Source organism: Pholis gunnellus (assembly GCF_910591455.1).
Source record: "Pholis gunnellus genome assembly, chromosome: 21".
In the NCBI taxonomy this organism is placed as follows: domain Eukaryota; kingdom Metazoa; phylum Chordata; class Actinopteri; order Perciformes; family Pholidae; genus Pholis; species Pholis gunnellus.
The window spans coordinates 15,768,882-15,790,925 of NC_136548.1; the positions used below are offsets into that span (position 1 = coordinate 15,768,882).

The window sequence follows — 22,044 nt, forward strand, 5'->3', positions numbered from 1 at the left end:
GACATTGGAGCACCAACAACGGGACCGTCCTGGCGTTAACTCTGCTGCTTCTCCTGTTCGAGGGAAAACTAAACTGACTTCGTGCTGACGCGCAGGCTTCTCCTACCTGCTCTTGCTGTTCCCTCACGTGTTTCCGGGAAGTTTAGCGGAATATAACCTGAAACTTCGCCTTCGCTCGGGCCGCAAAGAAAAGGTAACATTTCCACCGTGTGGTGTTGTTTATGAGAGGTGTTTAAACTAGGTCTGCGAGGGACGAGTCTAAGTGCTAAGAGTCGGGTGTGTCTAAATATAGTTTCCAGACTTAACTCTTATTTGGTCAGAGAAGTGTGGAATCTGCATCTCAATTGAATGTCAGCCCTGCTTGTGGTCAATCAGCACACTGCAGTCTCGTCGAGCTCCTGGCTGTCCCACATGGAGACAATGAGCCCTCTGGCGTCCCGTGTGTCCTCCAGGGGCGAACTGTAACTATATCAAAGTCACCACTCCAGGTCCCAAATACTGTGGGAATCCTTTTCTTTTTTTACTTCTGTCACTGAGAAACTTTTTCTATTTATTCTACTTTTGGATCACAGCCATGAAGTTGTGCAGGGCTCCTGTCTTCTTCTTTTTTTTATATCATGGGATCCCAAATATGAAAGGCACACTTTGTCGAAGAAGTCCTTCTTTGTATAATTGCATAACTCTGTTTTAGAGGTAAGGCCAACGCCACAATAAGCCATCATTAACTGTGTTAAATGACAGCGAAAGAATGCACATTTGGCATCCCCATTTGGAGTCCCCAATGATCCGCAGACCGTTGGACACAAATTACAATACGAAGACAATCTCTTAATAATTTACTTATTCAGTTTACAGAGGCTGGATAAGTGGGAGTCCCACATAACTATTTCCAGCAGCAGGATATGGTTCCTCATCAGAGCGGGTCAGAAAGCACCGGTTCTCCTCGCTGACCGTTGCGTAACATTTAATACTCTGCTACTCTCTGGGAATTTACCAAGAGCTCCAACAAACCTGCCCGGCTACTTTCACCACATATCCCTCACTCCCCAATTTGTCCACTTTGCCGCGTCATTAGTGAGTCGCTCCTGTTTGTGTTTACAGACCTGGTTCTTGGCCCTCGTGGTCGTCATGCCTGATGAAGTGGCTAATTCGCTCTGGAAAAACCCACCGCGCCCGTATACCTGCCCATCCTCATTCATCAGGCTCGGGCCGTATAGTGTAGCGTGCTTGACTTTAACTACGCCGACCATAAAGTCTGCGGGCCCGTTTTATAACTCTGTTTAATTATTCCTTGCTCACATTCAGTAATCAAGCCTTCGGTGTCGTTAAACCGCCGGTCTGGACAAAAGGAGGACATATTGACTAACGGGCTTGTCTTTGGTGCGTTCATTGGACGACTGTTGCCCTCTGACCCCCTCTGTTACACTCAAGCATACACAAACACAGCATAAGAACAACTCTTAAGGTCTGGAGAAGTTTAGGCCAAGACCAGACTCTGCCCCACTTTTCAACGCGTCCTCGTGCTTTTCCAGTGACTGAAGTGGAGCGTTATCCCGCACACTCCAGGCCTTTCAGCTCCTTGTTGTACGTCTTCTCCAGAGCTGACAGAGCTGGCAGATATATATCTCTCCATCAAGACTTATTGTGTGCACTGCAGAGTCAGAGGGGAGGGGTGAGTGAGTGTGTGTGTGTGTCATCTCTGACTGACTGCAATGGAGGCTATTTCAGTTAGCTCTGGAGGATACTGCTGCTGCGTAGTGAGGAAGCTGGCTACCTGCCCGACTGTGACTGCGCTGAGGTCATCGCAGTTTTTTTTAATACTGGAAAGAAGGCGCGTATGAGTGGGGGGCTGGGAGGAGGCAGTTACACTCATTTGCACTCTCTAGAAAACTTCAGACAGTTCCTCGAGCAGTTTGTTAAAGTGGAGGCCAACTAATTTCCTTGGGAAACAACACCAAGTCAGTATTTTTTATTTGTGTGCGTCCGGATTCCATAATAAGTAGAAGTTTAATGTATGGACTGTAAACTTGAGAGAAGAAACACAAATTGTTTAACTGGAGTCAGATGTGATAACTTGCAGTATGTTGCTTCCCATGCCTCGGGCATGTGAATAGTGAGCGGCCGCTATAATCCACCCACCTTTATCCCTCTGCTCCGTAGGAGGCCGACGGGGAATGATGGGAGCGTGCCTTGACATTTTGGCTCTGCTGCATGGCGTCGTTGCAAATACGTGGCCCGCACAAAAGCTCCTACAGTCAGGGGGGGGGGGGGGGGAGGAATTTTGTGTTTTAGTTGTCACTATAAATGGATCAGCTTTGAGTCAGATTCAAAATGGCAGCTGTAATATGTGGAAAAAAAGCCTCACTTATTGAAATATTATTCCATTATTGGACGTGTTTCAGTAATGCACTCCAGAGCTCTGAGGCTCTGCAAGCCTCCCAGTTTCTGTGAGTTATTAATCCCTTCAAAGGTGACGGGATGTGTCGTTTTTTTTTCAGCAGTTGATACTGGAAAGCGTCGAAGGCTTATGTTGAAGTCCCGGAGCAGAGATGTTTTGTCTCAGACCGTTACAGGAGTCGCCCCGCCTGCAAAGAAAGCAGCAGGCTCTTTTGAACTCTGAGCAGAAATCATGCCGAGGGTTTTTAGGTTAATCTTTGAACAGACTTCACGTGGAAGCAGAACTCAGTGTTATGCAAATGTCTTTGGGGCGTTTCGCCGAATTTGTTTGACTTTGAATTTCGATCAGGATGAAAAAAAAACATGAACCAGATCAGTATCCGTAAAACGGAGATTCACAAGTCTGTAATTTAGCTCTGTGGGTTCCAGCCTCTTAGTAGCTCGTGGTCCCTTTAAACAAAGCGATGTCTGCGGGGAACCCTTTGTTTCAAGTTTGCCAAAGAGTAATTAGTTTTTCTTTTGGGAATTAACCTAGAAAAACGAATATATTTTGGTAGCAGTAATATGTTTTTGCTGTTTGGCTGCCCTATCCTGTTAATCCTCTGCTGACCCCACAGATTTGTCCTTCCCATTGATTTATTATTGTTCTCTTTCATCTGTGGAAGAGTAGATGTCTTTCAACTTGTCTTGTTTTGAATAGTTAAGAGAGCTCAAACCGTGTCAAAGGGTTTGAGCCAAACCCCCTGAACGTCTTATCACCATTCAATACTCGGCACAAGGCTGCAGCCCGGTTACTTCGGCTGAAATAAAGCTGATTCTGGCACAGTGGGCCACATGCCCTTTACCATCCCATTAAACAACAATACATCACGTCCGTTCCCAGGGAAAAGAGCCCACTTTCTCCTTCTTCTTTTGTGTATGCACCTGTCACGTGATCTCTTAGATCTGTGCGTGTTTTGGTTACCGTCGGTGTAACGTGACCAATGTGGCAGAAAATAACCAGTTCAACAGGAATGTTACTTTTGCGGCTTACGCGCCGCACTGATGTCCTCTCACTCGCTTCTTAAAAAAAAAAAAAAACGGCTCGACGCCACAACTTCTCAGCGCACGCTTTAAAATCACACGTAAAATACGCGCAAAGCTTTAGCCTCCACTATGTCTATAGCACGCCGTCGTCACTCTCACAGCACATGTCGTTGTTTTGCGTCTTGAATTGGATTGTTTGAAGCGTAGAACCCAGTCGTCTGAGGTGAAGGCAGTTTTCCAGTGAAGCTGACTGTGGCCGGCCTGCTGGGTTGTGCCCACATTGCAAACGTTTCAGAACGTCCTCTGCGGTTTCTGCTTAATGCAAATGATCCGTCAGCGTCCATCATCGGCTGGCGCACCTGTCTGACGAACATCCTCTGGATTCTTCTCTGACTACAAACATATTTTGGAACATGTGTCATAGCTATGTTTCCATTTTCGACTTGCTGGTTGGTAATATGTGGGGCGACTGGCTGAGTGGAGAGCAGGGCCGTCTTTCAATCAGAGGGTTGATGGTTCAAACCCTGGTTCTGGCTCCGGCACCACTAGTTGCAAGTCGATGTGTCCTTGAGCAAGACACTTAACCCCGAAAATTGCTCCCGTAGCTGTGCCTACGGTATGATAGCATCTGAAATGTAAGTTGCTTTGGATAAAAGTGTCAGCTAAATGACTGTAATGTAATATCGGTGTCGCTGCTTTGAACTTTGGTTGTAATTCTTACATTCTCATCCATTAGTCGTGATGAAGTAGAGACTTTGTATGGCTAAGTATCACTACCCTCCTAAAGCTTCTGGGATAAAAAGCAGCTACGGGGATTTCCAGTCCATTTCCTGTGTTTGAGATGATTTCTGTCAAATTAAGTTTTTTTTTCTTTTGAAAGTTGCTAGAAGCCTGAGGTCCGTGTCCTGGTTGCGGTTATTAACAGAGTTGTTCTTGATAGCGAGCCCTTTATAATATGTTTTGATTATCAATACGACCCGGGTTTCACATGACGTGGTTCCATCTCAGGACATCTTGTGAGCAGCATACATCGTCATGTCCCTGTTGAGTTAATCAAATAGTGTTGTTGCACACAGCCTACAGTTTGACGCTGACAATAACCCAGTTCATATATAATGTTGCGTAACGTTATGATTTGTCCCACACATCGTTGCGGTTTGTTTGAGAACGTCATTCCTAGAACCCGTAGCGTTTTCTGGTGAAAGTGCTTTTAAAGTGTTTGGACACTCGTATTCATGTGAGCTACAGAGACACTTTGATATATATTATTTCTAAATTATAATAATATCGTCTTTTATGTGAGATTTCTTTGTTTTTAACTTTTCTGCTGTTTGCTTTAGTCTATTATCTGTGTTCTAATGTGTAAATAAGATGAAATGAATACACAGGTTTATCAGCTGACACAGTCTGATAAGAAGTTCTCTGTAAGTGCCTTTTCTTTGCTGTTAAAATCCAGCATCCAAGCGCTTCTCTATCAACTGTAATCATGAGCAGCAACAGCGCTGACATCTATAGAATAGTTAAACATTAACCACCAATGATTGCATCGCTGCCGTTCGTCAATGACACAATATTGCTTTCGGCAGCAAGTTGGGTGAAATATTGACTCGGCTCCAACCGGGTCGTATATATTGAAAACGCACACATGGCGGTGCAGCTGGTCATTGTGGTGCCGGCTTTGGCCTGTTTACAGTCCAGCGAGCCCTCATTGTTCTGCATGCACACACAAACGGGCGGTTTCGCTCTCATGCGCACTGAAAAGACAAAAGAGGACTGTTGGCGTAACTGTGGTCACCTCTGCGCCCCGCTTTATGACAAATACACGGGAACGGTCACATGGTGATCTGGTGATCCGGTGAGAGTTGCTGGTTTTCGTGTGAATATGAATATATATATATATATATATATATATATATATATATATATATATATATATATATATATATATATATATATATATCTCCTCCCTGCCCGAGCTCTAGACGACATTTTTGGGTCAGCGATTCAGAGCTGTGAATGGACTGTGGTGGAAGGTTACCTGGGCAGATACGCATCAAAGGCCTTTTGTCTCTTTGTGTTAAATGAATGTGAATCATGGTAAATAGTGGGTGTCACTCGTATGGGTCACCTTTTAAACCCCGTCTAGTGTACGTGCTATCTGTTTTCCTTTAGAGGCACATGCGTGTGGTTTGGGTGTGTCGAACGGGTTTGGTTCCTGTCTTCTACTGAGCTGCCTTGTTTTTTTTTTGTCCGTTCTCTTCTATTGTTCTTTGTGTGACATTGCTGGTTCCTCAGTTCCAGAGCAATAAGTCAGCCATTTGGGAACCAACTGGGTGTGTTTTTGTTTTTGAGTCCTGTGTTTGTGACTCAGACGACCTTTGAACCTATTTACGGTAGTTTAAGCGGGAGCCGTTGACGGACTTTAATCTTACACTTACACACACAAACACACACAGCTTAAATGCATGTAAACGCAGCCACAACAGGCCATCTGTATGCGCTTCCCTAATGAAAACTTTATGCTCGCAGACGTACGTTTCCAGGAAATCCAAATTGTTGCTTGATTGCCGAATGAAAGTAGCATGTGTCGGATGTGAAAACCAAATGAAAGAAAGATGACACCGACGATACCGCAGACATTCCTGACATAATCAGGTGGTTTTTCCAGAAATCTCTAAGAATTTTCCACTTTTATCATCTGGCGGACAGATACACAAGAAGCCACATATTAAATGTTGGTCCATTGTGGCTTTTCTCTTGTGAAATGTGATCTGCGTTCCATGCCTTTGGCATTTTACTTTCTGTGGTTACAACTAATGATTGTTTCCTCTAACTTTTAATTACTCTTGCACTCAAAATATGGTGACAAATACTGAACCCTGGTGCTCATCTTCAAATTGCTGGTTCTGTCCGATCCACGCTCCAACACCCACATGTACTCAATTTATAATTATATAAAATCAGCAATTCCTCACGCTTGACAAGGCTGGAAATGTTTTTATTTTTACTTTATTAACGGCAACGTTTACTCGATTCCAAAAGATTATAAAAACCTTAATTAGTTAGTACTAGACTGACAGCTTATTCAACTTAAAATGACGTGAATTTAGCGGCCATGCACATATTTAGTCCATATTGGATTATAGCGAGCACACAGATCAACTGTGACTCAGCTGGGCTGCTGAAATGTAATCAGTCCCTGTGTGCTTAGCTTCCCTGAAGAGTCACTTTAGCAGTAACTATTACACGTACACACACACTCGCAGCAAGCGTGGCCTCCTCGCACACAGCACTAACCAAATCACAGTGTATGTAGGTAAATCAATCAAGGGCACAATTACGTTAACAATGTGCTTTTACGAGGTCAGACGCTCCAGTCTTTGTCTCCGTCCTGTCGTGGGTTTGTTGTTTTCTAGCTTTGTCGACAGCTGTTGTGAATAACTATCAGGTTGGATGTTTGTGGACTTGCGTGTTCTCTATTGTCTGCGAGTGTTTTGTTTTTTTGCAGTGGGTCACAATTAAAGTTAACACCCTGGGAGGTTTGTCAACACTTTTTATTAAATAGAAAAGGCCAGAAGCCGTTTAGAAGTTGACACAGTACAGAAAATGCTCACTTTATCTTCCCGGTACACCGAGAGGCCTCCTGCTGGTTTCACCAAAGTGTGTACGTGTCCTGGTTCTGTAGAGTATAACAGATTGTCCCACTGGTTTATCTTCTTGGGTGATTTTTGTTCCCCAAAGGTCTCATTCTGAGCTACTCGTTAGTGCTTCTGACCCTCTTTCCTTTGAAAAGAATAGCCGCCGATATTGCCAGTAAACTATTTGAACTCATTAACGATTGTGCAAGCCAACTGTGGCTTTGGCGTCGCCGCTGTAACGGAGCATTTTGCATTCCCCTCTCTGTCCTTTTTAGCACAACCCTCAGTAGAAATTCTGCTTTGTTGTGTCGTCCAACGACGATTGGACGGACGATTCAACCACTTGGCTGAGATCCCGTCCTCTGGTACCAGGCGTTCATGCCGTCTATTTGTCGCAGACCGATGGGGCGGATTTCAGCTATTAATTAGACGTGTAGTCGTGTGCACGCTCTCAAGCACACACACACACACACACAGTGTAGTACAATCCCTCCACTGTAGGCTTAATGAGGGACACGGAGAGAGAACGTCTGTCACTGTGCTGGCATGACTGAGTGAATCCAATGTGGTGACACCCTCTGCCGCCCCTTTTGAGGGTGTGTTTCTCTCCAGTGCCTCCATCTGTGCCGAAAAACATCCCTGCGGTATTGTTGGTCCACGTGGGCGAGGTTGTGTCCCTTCACATTTTTACTCAGGATATTATTCACACTTAGCTTATTACATAATCAAGAAACATGTTCCTCTTTCCCCCTCTCTGGCTGCAGCACACCCAGTATCCGACCCTAACTGTGCCGGTTTGACTGGGAACACAGAGCGGTCGTTCGGAGGAGTCCTCTGCTTCTGGATATCAGGATTTGTAGAGATAAAGAAAAAGAAAATCACTCAACCCAGTCACGTGGTGATTGTGTTATTGAGTGTGCTGGGGTCATGACGGGAGCTTTGTGCAACACACCAAATGTGATAGAAGATGGATTTTGGAGTCTCACAGCGTAGGGCTGGCTGGTGAGCAGCAGCAGCTGGAGGTTTGTTTGTTTGTGTGTTTTATTTCTCTAGACGCTGACGGAGGTGTGGAGTTTGTTCGTCCTGAGCTCGTGTCGCACGCTGGTTTTATTTGCTCTCGTCGAGCACGCTGCCCTTAATCCTCCCGTGGTTTTGTTTCTGCCTGTGCAGCATTAGGGGCGCTGGAGGCCAACACGCGTACAGAGGGCGCGTAGAACATTGGGCAACAATCCTGCTGATGTCGGTATGTTTTCGCGAACTTATCTCCCAAAGCGTTTCTACATAAACATGATGAGTGTTCACTATCTTGTCAGTCTTCTGCGGATAAAGCACTAAACATCTCTCCTCTCCTCTCAGGTCCAGCCCGTGGTAGGAGCAGCTATATCGCTACCGTCTTTAAATCAAATTGTTGCCATATAAGAATATTCATATATCTGGTGATATTATACGAAGGCTGTGATGCACTTTTCCACCGTGACTAGAACCTGCCAGCATGACGTTTAGCAGGTAATAATGTGACATAATGGTGGCAACTCCCACATGATTCAAACTTTATCTTTACACACGTGCCTTCCAATTAGCTTAGTTTAAGTATTGTTGCATATTATTCAGAACACGTTTTCCTCTTAACGGCGTAACGCTTTAGGACGCATAGTTACATTTAACAGCGCTGTGTTATGTAAGGACAAGTAATTGAATTCAACGGGCTCTCAGAAGATTAGTAAAAGTAAAGTTTTGTTTAAATTCGAGCTTCCTCACCAAAACCGTTCTGTTAATCTTTAATGTCTAACAAGCATGCTCTCATGTCTGCCTCTCAAAGCATAAAGGCCTTTTTTTTTAAAGAAGTTGACAAAAAAATGACTTCGCTCAAGAAGTTTTGTCTTTAACTTCCAATCACAACTCACATCCTCCTCAGTAGAATATAGTAAGACGATACATTAATAATTGATTAAAGATGGTACACTCTTCTGAGGAGTAGTGAGAGTCCAGTAAGAGGTCACAAGATTTCAAATTATACATTTTTTTTTGCTGAATTTGAAGAAAAAGACAAACTTCTGCTTTTTACTCCTCTTTTCGTCGTCCTCCTCTGCATTGGAGTCACACATGCAAACACTAAACACACTCAGTTTTTACAGTAATGTGTTAAGAGTTGTGTTTTTTTTGGCATCAGATCAGTACAGGAGGAGCAACAACCGTTCCAGTTAACGCTTACTGTTTCCTCTCAGAGTGTTGAATAAGTGAGTACAGAGCTCTCCATGTAGAATGACCTGCACAGGATCTGTTTACCGTGGGATCATACAGCTGTTCTCAACAGTCGTGTCCTCTGGTCTGCCTCTGCTCAAGATGTTTCTGCCGTTTGTCATACGGGGTTAGCCCTCGAGCTGTTTGAGTAGATATGACGTTGAACAGGAAGAACGGGTTCATATTGTAGCCTGCAGTCAGGACAAAAGATTAGCTCGGTGTGATGTGTCGCTAACAGGCCGTCACATTACATGTGACATTACTAATGTCACTGTATCAGTCGCACATTCTTTTAAGACCTTCTGCGTCACTGTTCAGGTATGTTCTAAAGCGAGGGAAGGCTGGGTTAGGGAAGGCTGGGTTAGGGAAGGCTGGGTTAGGGAAGGCTGGGTTAGGGAAGGCTGGGTTAGGGAAGGCTGGGTTTGCACGCTACATAAACAGTGTTTGCTTCCGCTGCCTGTGCGGTGAGTTAAGGACAATAAGTAGCTGTCGGACTGGAGGAGACTTGGGAGAAACGCAGCGGCTCGAGAGGGAGGATGTGCTAATGAGCTCGCACAAAGACGTGTGAGGCGGATTCATACATAGTTGATGAGGTCTCCTAGTTCCTTCATTTCACTTCAACAGTTTTTGTGTTTAGACGACAAAAATGGGACTCATAGAAACATTGAGTAAGATTATTAAACTAGAAATAAAACCGTTTATTAGGATATATATATTACAACCTAAATGCAGCTTGTAGTGTGTATTAGGCAGGGTCCATGTTGTCGGCGTCCTCTCCCTCCGTGGGAATCCCACGTTTGGGCCGGAGGCTGCGAATGAAGTTCGCCGACCTTCTTTGTCAGAGTTGAGAACTTTCCATTCTTATGCAGCGCCATTGATTAATCGATTAGCAATGTCATAGATGGCGTCGGCTGACTCGTATATTCATTTGCATGTCAATGGAGCTGACAATAGGGTTGAACAACGGAGCAGATTGAAGGTTAAACAAAGCAGAAACATGTCTGTGTTGAACTTAAACATGAGGACTGAAGGTTGGACGAGAAAAGATTCAAACTACACTTATAATAGTATTTCAAATCAGAAAGCGAGTGCTAGAGTTGTATACGGTCGTCTGGTCTAAAATGAAGAAATGTTGCATTCTTACCAATCATTTTCCTTGACTATTTTCTTTTTCCTTTGCATTTGTTTACCAGTGGAAGTGTTGTTGACCACAGTTTCCTCAGCTTTTTAATGATACGCCTCAATGTTGATGTCCAAACACATCTCTGGTATTGGATATGGAAACATCCCAGCGTGACTTTTTGGGTAACCGATAAACCCACCATTGTCAATATATGCTGTCCCAGGAGGAGAAGCATATCTTGCTTGTATCCCCATTTTTTTATATTCTATAGATATCAAAGAAACCTGTCAGACAATATCCGGGCTCCCATCACTGTTGTGTAATTACACTTTACGCTCGCATGGAGGCTTGCTCCTTGTGAATAAATGATGGATCCTCTTTCTGTCTCTATTTTGAGAATTTAAAGCGCAGTCAGAAATAAACACCAGAAGCGATCGCAGTCAGTGTGTACGACTGTGGCTTTAACGTGACAGCAGTCGAGCTGTGACGGGATAAGCAGCCGAGGCCTCTTTACCCGCTTCACCAGAGAGGGAGAGGGAGAGGGAGAGAGAGAGGGAGAGAGAGAGAGAGAGAGAGAGAGAGAGACGGTGGCGGCGGGATAGCCGAGGACTGTATAGCGCCTGTGATCCACGGGATTACAAGAGTGAGGCTGAACCCCTGACGAGCACTGGTGGTCGTTATGATGTCACCCTGCGCCTGTCGGAGTCCGCCCGGCGACACAGGATGCTCTTAATCATTCATGGCCCTGTCGCCACTTGTCTCAGTTTGAGCCGGAGTCATGTGACACTTGGAGTGTTCGGTTACATAAGGGCTCCGTCACCGGCTGGCACGGCGGCTGAGGCAATCATTCTCAACTAAAACGAACAAGATAATACCCAATACGTCTGTGGGCACGGTGCTGCTCTGACATGGGACATTTGTAGCTCTGTGTGCGTGTTTCTGCGTGTATTGAAAGCAACGTCCTAGTAGTATGACCTGATTGTATGTTTTGGGGACACAGAGCTGTGTACTATGTTTCTGTCCAGGCGCTGAAGTGAAAGAAGTTTCTAACTTTCATTTATTTCACCGGCAAAATAACTTAGAAGATTAATTCCAATCCATACTTCACCCCCCTGGTAAAATAGTGGAACAGTCTACTCGGCCTCGGGTCTGAAATGAAAAATCAGTAATAATGAAAATACCTGAAGTCCAAAAAGATTGAGGTATTAGATTGTCACATGTAGATGGAAAATCATTGGAACCAGAAATATATTCCACTCTGCCTGATGGTTCTACAAATGAGTACATTACACATTTTCCAAATAAAAAAGAGCCCCAAAATGGTTATTTGTTCTATGTGTAAGAATTGTGATAACTTATCAAAATTGATGTATTTGTTTACTTTGTAAATATGAATATTCTATTATCGAGAAAAAGAGCAGGTATGTTGTTTAAAAGATATAATCGGGCTTAAGTTTGACTCGATGCTGAACACTGATTCAGAGAAAGCGTTGATAGACTTACGAGAACAACTGGAAAAAAAAATATGTTTAACATTTAACAGCTACAATTTGCTATGCACGGCATTAAAGAGGCTTTTAGTATTCATAACACTGCCATTCTCCATGATTTATCGTGTAAGAAGTACTGAAAGGCTGCAACTGAATATGACAGGACTGCCTGCAGGCCGTACTTCATCTTTTGTCATGCCCACAATAATGGGGTCTTGGTGATCCGGGTGGGGTGGGGGGGGGGGGGGTTGAACTATTCCTCATCAAACACCAAAGGGGCCCAGATAGACATTAAATGGGCCATTTCCTGGAAGGACTAAAGGTGTGGGGTTTTGCACCTTTTTGATATTCGAGCACCCGCCGACATATTTTATGCAGAGGTTGAATGTCTTGGGAGTGACGCGGCACATCAAAGGCATTCCCCTTCAGCTATAGCACCGTGGGGGATTGTCTTATTGCCCTGCATGTGGCCTCCCAGGAAGGGTTAATCCGTCCATCTGAATGAGCCGATCTCTCCATGTAGGAGATCAAATCTCTCTCTCGCCGTCTCCAGCCGGCTTACAGACAGGAAGCTCGCCTGGTCGCCGTCGCTCTGCTCGGATGTTGCCGGAGAGAAATGCAAAACTCTGGGCAGCGGGGAGGAACACATCCGTTTGAGTGGCCAGTCACACATTCAGCAGCCTTTTTGTGCAGCGGATGCTAATTGGCTACTGCTCAAGGCGTGAAGCAATAAGCGGTTTAGCTAATAATAGATCGTACTGCGTTACGACTGTGAGTCGACGCTGAGGGACTTTGTGGGTGTTTGTTTGCTCCGCGCTATGATCTTATAGTTTGGCATCCAGTTGCTGTTTAAATAGCCGTCCTAACAGTAAGCCTACTCCAGTTGTTGGTATAAGGGTGTGAACTTGAACTCAAATGGCTTTTTTTAAATAGAAGTTTGAATATGAGCTTTTCAAGTGTTATTTGTCAAAGCCGTTGCTCTTTGTTTGCCCGTCTTTTGTGCCATCTTCTTTGCTGCTGTGGGCACAGTGCATCGTCGCCATTAACAGCAGCAGAACAACAGAAGAAATCTTGAATGAAGTTGTTGAATGATGAGGATAAAACCTCCGGCAGTGGATAGAGTTCAGTTCTCTTTGGAGATGATCTCTCCCGTTTTTGAAAGAGCGGCAAACAAAAAAACCAACAAACAGCGCACGCTTTTATCATCCATGAAACCGCCCTCTGTTCCCTCTAGTGCTACAGTTGCCTTGCCAGTTGAATGGGTTATTGTCAGAGATGCTAATGTTTTCATGGATGACGTTCCTTTTGGAATATTGTTGAGTGAAGCCCCCATTCATTCACTGTGGGGATACACATACAGGCCCTGGAGCGTGGGCTTTAGCTGCAGTTTGAGAATGATGGGACAGCTGTCTGGCTAAAACAGTTGAAACCTTTGTTAATGCCATTAACACATGGAGCTAGCACATACGTGGGTGTTTTTTTTTAAACCTTTTTCTCCACTTGATTCTGATTTAAGGTCATGTTTCAGGGCTGGTGACGTGAGGACAGTTTGGTCTATGAAAGGAGCGCTTTTATCCGCTTGAGTCAAAGAAAATCAGCGCAAGTACAGGATCAAGGTGAGCTGCAGTAAACCAAGAGCAGCCTGCTTTCCTCACATGAGAACAATAATACAACTTAATGACTTGGTCATTACCAAGTAGATGAGATAGGCACACGTAGGTCAAATTGTGCCGTTCATGTAGGTTTAGTGAAAAACTGTTATTGAAGCAGTGACTTGTGGAACAAAATATTCTGTTAGAGGCTCTCGAACTGCCTTCAAGGCTAAAAAGACAAAAGCCCGAACTGTGAGAATAACACAAAGAAGGCAGCGATGGAAACATTTTGTCTCTCGACGATGGGAAGGTTAGAGACAGAATGTAGCAGATCTGAACTTTCTGAGCTGTGCTGCTTCCACTTCATTATTTTTTTATTTTTTGTGCCAGCTTGAACTGCCCCGGCTCCCTGTATCCTGTGTCTCGCTGGTTATGTAACAGCCAGGGGCCTAAATGGGAACTAAAGCACAGCAGAGGCAGCGGACACTGCAGCCACTTGGAAAAAGCGAATGTGACAGCAGCCTATTAGAGTTTTTAGGGGGGGAACTAAATAAATGTACCAGAAGAATTGTACCGACACATTTGAATGGGAACTTATTTTGCCTTGGTAGGCTTCACTCAGGATATCATTACTGCTTTCTGTAGAAAGGTGAGCCAGGTGCTGTGGACTTTGCACTGGAAAGCTTTTCTTCACTGTTGCATAACAACCTCAAACCGCTGAATATATAAAAAGTTTTGTGAGTTTAGCGCCACTCAAGTGAGGCTTCGTTTTGAAGCTCTGGCAAAGCAAGTTTCCGTACTCGATGCCGATCAGGACACGGGGTGAGCAATGTGATCGTGGGGGATGAGAGATGAATAGGCACAGCTCTTTAGTGAAGCATTTGAAGTGGTTGGGTACTTTTGCAGCAGAATGAAATGGTGTCTCTTATTAATTGCATGTTTCCACATTGCCTGCCAAGGACATAAGTACTGATGTGGTTTTAATGCTCTCTGTTCTCTTCTTCACAGGCTGATCCAAAGGTAGAGATGAAACCCGAGCTGGAGGACCAGAATGGCTGCGCACATTAAACACCTGGAATTATACTTTCTTTGACAACATCTCGTACAACTGCCAACATTGTATTTGGGAGGGAACTCTCCTGAACTCCCACAGAACCCTAGTTTAATTTCTCTCTGTGGATTTGAAGTCAGACTGCCATCATGCCTATACTCAAGCAGCTGGTGAACAACTCTAACCAGTCGAAGCGGCGGTCTCGGGCCGACCTCACCGCGGAGATGATCAGCTCTCCATTGGGGGACTTCCGCCACACCATGCACGTTGGCAGGGGAGGCGACGCCTTTGGGGACACTACGTTTCTTAGCACCCGATCAGGGGAACCCCCCAGGGAGCCGGAAGCCAAGCAGGCAACAAAGCACAGCTCCCCGGGCCCCAAACCAGGGCTGCTGTCCCGCACCTTCAGAAGCAGCAAGCGCTCCCAGTCAGTAAACCGGGGGGACAAGTATGACTACAATATGATGGCGCCCTCTGGTGGCCCGTCCACCTTCGTGAAAAACGCCATATCCCTGCCTTACCTAAACGAAGAGGATACAAACCGAGGCGGCAAACTGCCAAAGAGTGTGTCCTCGAGCCCCATGAAGAAGCTGTCGGAGATTGAAAGCAAGCCGGTAAATGGAGCCGCGGCGATGGCGACATTGGATGCGGAGTTCGACGAGCGTAATTTTGGCGAACTTACAGATTTGCCCCCATCCATGCCCAAGGGAGGCGGCATGAAGCACGCAGAGTCTATGATGTCCTTCCACATCGACTTGGGGCCCTCCATGCTCGGGGACATCTTGAGCGTGATGGAAAAGAGAGGCTGGGAGGAGGACGACCTCGGCTACGAAGAGGGGAAAGGCAGCGAGGGCCGCGCGTCGCCCTCCCTCATTCCCCACATAGATGATGAAGTGGAGGAGCAGGCCCCTGCAAGGCCACCCCGCAGCATGTACCAGCAGAAGCCCGCGGTGGATCCCTACACCCCAGAGCTACCCACCAGGAACAACAACCACCACAACCTGGACAGCTACTCCGTGTCCAGCTCCGGCTCGGTCACTGAGGAGAAACCTCAGTACCAGCTCCACGACGCCGACACGGACAGTGCAAAGTACAGTTCGCCCCGTGGGGAGGAAGACCGAGAGTTCACCTACATGGACGATGAGGACGACGATGAGATTCGAGTGTAGACTGGTTTCGTTGCCGTGAACAGTCTCAGAGGACACTAATTGAGAAGGACCAAGCTGGAAAAGATGGGAGGGATTTAGAGGCAGGGCCACATCTGCTTTAAGCTGCTTGTAGATCAATCGTATCTCTGCACACGTTGTTCAACATCATAAACCAACAAAGCCTTATTCACTGTGCTGTAGTAAGGAGGTATGAGCCCAGTGCATACAGACTGGCTCACACAATGACTTCATAAAGGTTCCGGGTTCGTCGATTGTTGCACATTTCTGCAATGTCAAACTCATGATCGGGGAATTCTCCAATTCCCCAAAAGACCGACTCTCTCGTGTTCTAAGCCTTTGTCCTTCAAATTTGTCCGCATTACAAATCATCATGACCACAGTGTTGGAGAGCTGTACCCCCCATTTGTCAATCACACAAATATCACATTTGGAGTGTGATGGTGAGGGACACGCGAGGTCACAAACCAGATGTGGACGTGCACCACAGATTCTGAACCAGGAAGAGGACGAGAGGGGAAACTCCGATAGCGTTGAATTCCCTGAGTGTGGGGAGTGTTCATGGAGTCTTATTGACACTAATTAGATAAAGTAGATTTTACTTTTTGTCCCTGTCGGACTCAAAGGGGCGATTTCTGTTTATTTAGTTTTACTTTATGTACATAGAGTATCTGGAAGTCGCTCTACAGTAGCCTGTTGTATTTGAGTTTGGTAGTTTTATTATTTTAACGCTGTCTTCATTTTGTAAATTCACAGAGAGCTGTGTTTAGTTTTTCATACATTTTGATAAGGGATGGATTATTCTCAATGTGCACTGCTAGATCTTTAAAGTTTAGTTTTATGGGGGGTTTCTGACATGTCTTACAAAAAAACGTCTTAATGGTACTACAGAGTGAGCTATAGCTTCTGTCCGTAGGAGTTGGCTGCATGGCACTTAATTACTCAAGTAGACATCAAATGTTCTATCACTCCTGCAATCACCGTCACGGTAAGGCTGTATCGGACGACAATGACTTCTGTTTTACAAAATCGTCCGCTGCGAGTGAAGGTTTTTTTTTAATTTGCTAAAAGAAAAAAAGAAGGCCTTATGTATGTGTTCTGTATTCATCGCAACAGGACAGAAGTGTTGATTGTGTATTTCTGAGTCATCACATCATCACTGAGGTTGGTAGGACAGCAGGTCAGCAGAGAGGCATGTACAAAGTTTGAAAGGGAGTTGTTGCAGTAGAAGAATTGTTCTATCAATTAATAGCTTTGGCTCTATCCAGCAGACTCCTCTTCCTCTAGACATGCGCTCAGGCTTGTCTCTAAAGGCAGAGGATGTGAAAACATGTACAAAGTGTTGTTGGAGCGCAGCTACTTGAAAGATGGGCATCAGGTGTGTCCTGGGGCGGTGAGAGTGGCAGATATCCCCCCCCCCCCCCCCCCCCCCCAAACTGGCCCCACAAGTCATATCGTTCACCTGCTCTACACAACCCAAATCACACAGTAGGTAACAGATGATTAAATCAACCCATCATCTGGCCTTTCCCTGTCTACTCATTACATGTGCTGGATTATTGGCCCCCAACCAGCTGGAACTGCTCCAGAAACAGCAGGGTCAGGAGCAGACAGGTGGGCTGTTTAGTCTTTGGCTTTCCTGTGTCTTCTAATACACGCTCGCTCAGCAGGCTCCTCCAGGTCACTTTCACTTCTAAAGAAGGCACGCAGAGAGGTGTGCTCTTTCCGGTATCCATGATTAATGTCTGACCTTTTTTCTTTTTTTTTTTTCCTTTAGTGTTAGAAAACTAATTGCCATGTCAAATGGGAGCTTTGAATTTCCTGTGTGTGTAGATGGAATCAGGATGCTGTGCCATTCTGCCTCGAGGTTACTGAAATGTTTTGGGTAAAAAAAACGTCTTCATGAAACAGGTTGCGAGAAGTTCTGACATTGTGAGAGATCTGGAGGGAAATTGCCAAGTATGTTAGCAGGATGTTTGATTTTGTTTAATTTTCTCGTTCGTTTGTTTACTTATGTATAGATATGCAGTATGATTTGAGTCGGAACTCTTTTATATTTTAACGTAAACGGGCCAAATTGTACGATGTCTTTTACTTCTATTGATCCATTGTGCGGTTGGTTGATTGTTTGCTTCAATCCTTCATGTTCGTTACCGAGAAATGGAAAACCTGAGAGAAAAAAAAACACTCATCTGCCATTGTTATAATCTAGTAATGTAAATATAATTTGTGCCATCGATGATTACAGTCTTTATCAGCAGCGTGAGAACCAGAAGAACGCGAGCGGCTTTAACACTAAACGGCACAATCGCGGCCAAATTTGTATTCCCAAGTGAATTTGGAAGAGGCAAACAGAGCATCATGGGAAAGTACACTAAAGTACGCTGAAATACTTTGTGATTTGCGTTAACCTTTTTGACGTTTCTGGTGTTTCTTTTGAAGGAAAGGCCAGAATAAACCATTATAGAGGAATGTGCTGATACTCTGCCTCAGGTCTGCTTTAAAGTTGTCTGTGCCCGGACAGCTGTGGTGGCAAAATAAAGAAAGATAAGGACTGTGAAGAAAGTGGCTCCGAGTTCTGCTGTTGAATGTTTTCTTTGTTTTCTATTCAGTGGCTGTAGTGTTATGCCAAGTATGTACTGTTTTCTTTTCCTTCTGCTTATTCTGGTTTTACAGTATATTAATATATTTACCTTCCTCACTCTCCTTTCTTTGAAATAACAGCTATATTTTTCAATAAAAAGAGAAAGCTGGTAATCTTTAAACACGACTCAACTGTTTTTTTTTGTTTCATCTCCGTGAGTCTGTCACCGCAGGAGGCCGCCTCATTTTCAAACTCTGAGGCAAGTTTATTCACATTCTGCTTCCACGATAGGCAAATGAAATCTGACCTTCAATGAATTCATACTGCGGGAGCTGCTTTAAGAGGTCCAGCCACGTCCTCAGTTTAACAAACTCCCACTCGGCAGTGTATTATTCTCCATAAATAACCCTGAAATGAAAGGTAAAACCTTGTTTATAAGATTCCACAGTATGGGCAAGATGAGTCTTGTTAGCTAATTTGAGCCCTCCAGCCTGCCATTGATTTTTGTAAGGCTTGGGAGGTTGCTTGATAAAGCATGAAGATGCTTGAAACACTCAAACCTGGTGTTCCATGACATGCAGGAACTAAAGTCATGTTCACTTGTTTATATGATCCAAATCATTTTGTGTCCGTCTGCGAGGAAGGGGAGGAGATGGAGCCTGACTCAGTGGGGAATCGAGAGAACGAGGAATGAACTGTACAGATGGGATACGCAGCTTTTAACATTTAATCGACATGTATGTCGATTAAATGTTAATCGACATGTATGTCGATTAAATGTTAATCGACATACAATCGACATACATACATCGACAAAATGTTCTTGCATACAAATGTACAGGTGTACATTTGTATGCAAGAGTGTCATGAAAAGCATCTAAAGGTCTAAGAATAGTAGTCTTAAGTGTTAAAATAGCAACTTGAATAATCCTGAGTTGTAAATCTGCACAGACTAAAGTAATCCTCAGAGCATTTTAACTACAAGCAATGCTGGAATCTAACTAAGTACATTTACTCAAGTACTGTATATTTTGTATAGTATCAATGTCGATAAAAGTAATAGTATGTTGAAAAAAGTAAAAAAACAGTCTTAGTATGTAATCAGGAGAGACTAACAATAATTGATAACACATGCACAGAAATGTAACAGTGCAAAGTCTTTGGCGTTTGGACTCTACCCTGAAGTAATAGAAGGGTAGTGATGTCAAGAAAAGTCATTTTATAGGATGTCGAAAAAGGTTATACAAAAGCCATAGTATAGTACGTGAAAAAAAGTTTTAGAAAAAGGCGTAGGTAAAGAATTAGAGAATACAAGTCTACTCTTAGCCACAGAAAGAAGTTCAACCACCTCACCATTTCAGTACTTTTAGATATCAGCATTTGAAGCCAAATTTAAGTATTAGGCACTGATATGTTTTACACTTACTAAGTCTTTTGCTACAGTGATAATGATTTTATAGAAAGTCATAGTTTAGTATGTCACAAAGAAAAGTTACTCTACCATAACTTTTTTATGACTTTCTACTTTGACTTTTTGGAAGTTACTTTACTATGACTTTATTACATAATATACTTTTAGATTTTAATACATACTACACTGACTTTTAGAACTGGCTCTACCACTTGGCAGAGCCGGCTGATATAACGAGGCTGAGGCCTGACCGCAGCTTCCAGGGCTTCAATCCGACCAGCGGCCCTGTGCTGCATGTCTTCCCCTCTCTAGTCTCCATCTGTCTTATCTAATAAAGGCAAAAGGCCAAAAGAAAGACAGCGAGTGCCTCCATAAAGCCTGGGTCATGATCAAAAACCACCTCCTTATTCACTCCAAAATGAGTCCCAAGAAAAGGGCAGGTCGGTAGGTTGTGTGTCGGTGTCTGCTGAGTCCCAAGTTTGTCCAGGTCCTTCTGTTAAGGCTGAGCATGGTGGTACCCAAACGCAGGACCATGTCTAGAGCTAGGTGAGGTGATAAGGAGGGTTTATTAACTGGAAGCAGGGAATGAAGACGGATGTGGGGGGAAGAATCCGGCGGGTGGTTGCAGAGGATAGTGGGTGAGCCGGTGACTGGAAAAAACGAGGCAGAGAGCGAGGGGAGCTGGCTGGATGGGAGCGTGGCGAGACAGCAGGCGGGCAGGCAGTAATCCTTTGGCACAGGGAAGCGGTTTAGAACAAGCCAGAACACAAACGAGGAAAGTAAACTAGAATGCACAATTTCAAATCGGCCTGGAGCTCGAGACTATACCTACCACTGTAGCTGAATCATTGATCTGGCGAGGACTGTGAGGAAAGCCAGGGTTGATGTGCTGCGGAGCTGATGAGTAGATTACTGACAGGTGTGTGCAGAGCAGGGCGCCAGGAGAGGCGATGAGCTGATTGATGGCAGGTGCGTTGGTGAACAGGGATCCGGGCAGACAGGCAGGACAGGAACTACAGACAGGAAACCGGTTACTTATGTTAATTGGTTTGCGTTTAGTTTACATATTTTAATCTCGATTGAGATGTTTTTTCTAAACCTTACTCTGTGGCTGTGTCAGTATCTCATCTCAGGCCTGTGTTAGTGAGGCGTTACAACACTTGAGCAGATTGCTGAAGTTGAGCTAAAACATCCAGACTCCCTGCTCATTGTTCTTGGGAACTTTAACAGAGCAAACCTCAACAAAGAACACATTAAGTGCCCCACCAGGGATAATAAAACACAGGGCTATCCACACAATCATTAAAGGAAGCTTTCGCTCCGTTCCCCCGTTCGGCTTTGGGGCTCTGATCACTGTCTGGTTCATTTCCTCCCGATTCACAGGCAGAGACTAAAATCTGCTACCCGTGTGGTCAAGACTGCGAGGAGATGGACCGAAGAAGCAAAGCTTGGAGTTACAGGCCAGCTTTTGACTGCAGGGATTGGAGTGTTTTTGAAGCTGCAGCTACAGACATGGATGAACCCACTGCCACTATGACATCATACATCAAGAGCTACGACCCTGCGTCAGTGTGGAGGAGCATGCTGGACATTACCAGCTTGGCGTGAGCATTCCAACATAGCCCAAAGCAAATGTCACGTTCCCCAAGAAACCCTCCATCCCCAGGATCAAATGACCACAGGCCATCACTGTGGCCATTAAACCTCTGTGTATGTACAATGAGAACAACATAAAGACTGATGTTCTGGTATGTAAACTAAGCTCATTCTGATTCAAGAAGAATTTGTGGATATACTCGTTTATAGGTGTGCTACTACCGCCCTCTAGTGTCATTTCTATATTAATGCAACTGTTTAATCATGTTTAATCACATAGAATTTTAGAGTTGGGGAAATGTAATTTTGACTCATAAATCTAATGTAACTAAATTACATTTAGGTAACAGGCGGTCCACTTCATTTGAAATTAAATGTAGTTTCCCTGGTGTCTATACTGCATCCACTGCCATATTTACCAAGAATTCCATCTTACCGTTATTCCAAACATGCCCTGTATTTACGTTGGATGGCTGTTTTTGTCGCTGCCGTTAGTTTGGCGTTGCAAAAAAAGAGATATTCTGCAAAAACACACAAAGCTCAAGCTGATCCCTCAGACACGCCTGTAGGACAAACTATTCATGGGTTTTCAATCCTCATTTTCGCCTAACGTAGAAACAAAACACAGCTTCCACAATGTGTAGGTGTTTGGGGAAATTTAAAAAATGTAAAATGCATCATAATACATAATTCAGTGGATATTCATTACAGAAACATCCTGGGTGAAAA

General features: G+C 44.4%; 1 protein-coding gene across 3 annotated transcripts; it reads left to right on the forward strand.

Annotated features, from left to right (window-relative positions):
- Positions 1 to 18,483, forward strand: cdc42ep4b (CDC42 effector protein (Rho GTPase binding) 4b). Of its 3 annotated transcripts, XM_079183213.1 has the most exons (3): positions 8,245 to 8,304; positions 8,418 to 8,567; positions 14,516 to 18,483. In XM_079183213.1, exon 3 carries the CDS (start codon positions 14,708 to 14,710, stop codon positions 15,725 to 15,727), a length of 1,020 nt encoding a protein of 339 aa, XP_079039339.1. In that variant the 5' UTR covers positions 8,245 to 8,304; positions 8,418 to 8,567; positions 14,516 to 14,707; the 3' UTR covers positions 15,728 to 18,483. The 3 variants fall into 3 exon arrangements, with proteins under 3 accessions (XP_079039338.1, XP_079039340.1, XP_079039339.1); XM_079183212.1 differs by lacking the exons at positions 8,245 to 8,304; positions 8,418 to 8,567 and adding an exon at positions 1 to 193; XM_079183214.1 differs by lacking the exons at positions 8,245 to 8,304; positions 8,418 to 8,567 and adding an exon at positions 7,998 to 8,083.
- Positions 18,484 to 22,044: the final 3,561 nt, after the last annotated feature.

Excerpts from the sequence above, each read along its gene's own strand:
- cdc42ep4b (XM_079183212.1), top strand. The coding sequence starts at position 14,708 with ATGCCTATACTCAAGCAGCTGGTGAACAACTCTAACCAGTCGAAGCGG.